Source organism: Rhagoletis pomonella, unplaced genomic scaffold (assembly GCF_013731165.1).
Source record: "Rhagoletis pomonella isolate Grant_MI unplaced genomic scaffold, Rhpom_1.0 Rhpom_scaffold_05935, whole genome shotgun sequence".
Classification (NCBI taxonomy): Eukaryota; Metazoa; Arthropoda; class Insecta; order Diptera; family Tephritidae; genus Rhagoletis; species Rhagoletis pomonella.
In genome coordinates, this window is record NW_023464473.1 from 7384 (window position 1) to 10819 (window position 3436).

At 36.4% G+C, this 3436-nt stretch overlaps 1 protein-coding gene across 1 annotated transcript; it reads left to right on the forward strand.

The window, feature by feature from the left end:
- Window positions 1-251: 251 nt before the first annotated feature.
- LOC118755329 (uncharacterized protein DDB_G0287625-like) lies at window positions 252-1112 on the forward strand. Its single transcript, XM_036490171.1, has one exon. The coding sequence runs from the start codon at window positions 252-254 to the stop codon at window positions 1110-1112; it is 861 nt and encodes a 286-aa protein (XP_036346064.1).
- The last annotated feature ends 2324 nt before the right edge of the window (window positions 1113-3436 follow it).

Consider the following 3436-nt stretch of genomic DNA (forward strand, 5'->3'; position numbering starts at 1 on the left):
TGAAGTGCTTTGTTAGGTTAAGTTGTGAGATTCCAATTCCAAAGGATGCATTAAGTCTTATATGCCAAACGAACGTAGTTGATTCGGAATCAGAAGAATTCGCTGACGCTGAGTCAGAAGCATCGCTAGATTTTTTTATCAAAAGAAGCTCATCACTTCCAGATTTCAAGCACTCATTATTTGTAGATAACGCTCCACCAGCAGCTACCAGCTCGCCTGATATTACCGATTTTTCAAAAAGTTTTTACAAAATGGCTACCATCGAACAGAAAAAGTCATTTATTAGTCTATGTTCATCAATAATTAATAATTTTCACGATAAAATAAGTTTAATAGAAGACCTAGCTGAAGAAAACCTAACCAGTACGTTGATAGCATTTTTAAAATCTAAATTAGAGGAAAAAGCTCGCGAAGCATTACCGACGCAAATACTATCAGTTAATGACATCAAAATTGCTCTACGTGGAAGGATTAAACCTGATAATTCCAAAGTTGTTGCAGGAAAAATTTCGGCGTTACATGTCAACAATAATAACTATACAGATTTTGCTGAACGCGTAGAAGAACTGGCCGACTCTTTAGAGCGTTCCTTAATTATTAAAGGAATGACTCAACGAAAAGCTCACGAAATGGCCGTTGAGCAAACCGTAAATGTTTGTCGATTAAATGCCAAGTCGGATCTAGTCAAGTCGATACTTTCTTCAACAACATTTTCCGATTCCAAAGACGTAGTAGCAAAGCTGATAGTGGAGCAAAATAACGAAGTAAAAGAGCGTCAGGTTTTAGCATTTCGCACACGCGGAAGTAGCTTTTCCAGAAATGTTCGTGGTAGTTTTCGTGGGCATAGTAATTATAACCCAAATCGCAATTTTACAGGTTATAGGAACAGGTTTTATTTAGGCAATGGAAATCAGCGCTATCGACCCGCTAACGGAAACACCTACCAAAGTGGCAGCAATAATAACCGTTTTAACAATAATCGTGGTAACAATAGGAACAACACCAATAATAGCAGATCTTCGAACAATAGGGGTAGAAATGCAAATGTCCGTGCTTTAAACGCTCACGCATCTCAGGAGCGAACACTGGGGGAGCAGGAGCTAGACCACTAAACGATTTTTCTATAACAAAAGGCATTTACTGCTTAAATCTAAATTATTCAGATTTTATTCAATTGCACATTTCCGGGTCAAATAAATTATGCACATTTTTGGTCGACACCCAAGCCGCCATTTCTGTAATTAAAATTTCAAGTTTTAACAACAATTTTCCAATTGATATAGATGATATCATCCGCATCACGGGCGTCACTGCTAACACTGTTTCCACTCTGGGTAAAAATACGACAAATTTAACTTTTTCCGACTTTTTTATAAAACATACGTTACATGTGGTTAATGACGGAACTGAAAGCGATACCTGCGTAATTCCTCCCAGATGCGAAGTTTTTCGACTTTTCAATTTAGAAAGTTCGCCGGAACCACTTTTTTTGGAGTCACAAGAAATTGATAACGGTGTATTCACGGCAAGGTGCATAATTAGTACAAGTCAAAGTCATAAATACTACAAGTGACATAAAATACGTAAAGAACTGTAACATCCGGACTGAAAAACTCTCTAATTTCAATGTTTATTCAATTAATAAGACAAGAAACGATGACAACCGGACAAAAGAACTTATTAAGATTTTGAAAAAAACAGATGCCTAGTAGTGAAAGCGAATTGCTCAACTTGTGCGTAGATTACGCAGATATATTTGCACTTCCGGACGACAAAATGACATGAAACAACTTTTACGAGCAAAAACTAAGATTGCCGGACAATAACCCAGTTTACATTAAAAATTTCCGATTACCATATTCCCAGCGTGAAGAAATAAACCGTCAAGTAAACAAGTTATTAGAAAATGAATTAATCGAAGAAAGTTACTCAAATTATAATAGCCCTTTAATTGTTGTTCCGAAAAAAGACACTAATGGTCAAAAAGCGTACCGCATGTGCGTCGATTTCCGTGCTGTTAATAAGAAACTGATTGCCGATAAGTTCCCTCTTGCGCGAATAGATGACATTTTAGACAACCTTGGCCGAGGGAAGTATTTTTCAACTTTAGACCTCTTTTCAGGATTTCATCAAATCCCTTTACACGTTGACTCACGTGACGTAACATCCTTTAGCACCGACCGAGGAGCATTTAGATGGATAGTATTACCGATTGCTTTTTCCGGTATTCCGCCCAATGTGGCATTTCTTTTCGTCGACGATATAATCGTAATTAGTTGTAGCGAAGCACATCACATTAAAAATCTGTCAAAAGTTTTCAATACATGCAGAGCTTTCAACTTAAAACTCAACCCAAATAAATGCAATTTTCTCCGGCCAGGAGTTACATTCTTAGGCCATAAATATTCAGCCAAAGGTCTGTTGCCAGATGACACCAAAATAAATGCAGTTAAACAAGTAATTTTTAGCAAAAAAAAACCGACTTCAACTCCCATATAAAAAAAAAAAATATATATATATATATCTCATGATCCACTGATCGGATCTCAACCCTCAACCAGATTAGTATGGGACCACCTCTGAGACACTACCTTTCCGATGCAAAAAGAATTATCGAAATCGGTTGACGTGGTCCAAAGTTATGCGGTAACATAGATAGAAAAAAAAAAAAAATATTCCGACGAACTGATAACCTCCTCCTTTTTTGGAACTCGGTTAAAAATATACAAAACCGACTGATAAAGACGCGGTTAGACGATTCGTCGCATTTGCTAACTATTACAGACGGTTTTTACCAAATTTTGCGGACTTCACAAAACAATTTATTATTACTGTCGATGCCTCAAAAATTGGGTGCGGTGCTATTCTGAGCTTCTAAAGCATTCAATAAATCCGAACAGAAAAAGCCAATCATAGAATTGGAACTTTTAGCCATCTATTTTGCAATCAAACAACTTCGACCATACGTTTACGGAACTCATTTCATTGTTAATTTGGACCATAGGTCTTTAGTTTATTTATTCAATATGAAGGATCCAGCCTCAAAACTAGCTAGGATACGGTTTGAATTAGCCGAATACAATTTCACCATCGAGTACATTAAGGGTAAAGCAAACGTAGGTGCAGACGCACTTTCACGCATTCATTTTAATGAAATCAGGGAATCGACGAAGCACGTACTTGCAGTTAAAACCAGAGCTATGACGAAACAATGTTACGGTAAAGACTTACAAAACAAAGATTATACAGACAATTCAACTCAGACAGTAAAAGTTTACGATAAATTCGCATACAATTTTTCAAAAAAGGTCCCGCGTATTAGATCACTAATAGTTTATGATAATAATAATGAAATTTCAACTTTAAAAATTTATGCGCATATAAAACACAAGAAACTCGAGTTACTTAATGTTGAGACTGCTAACAAAATAATGAA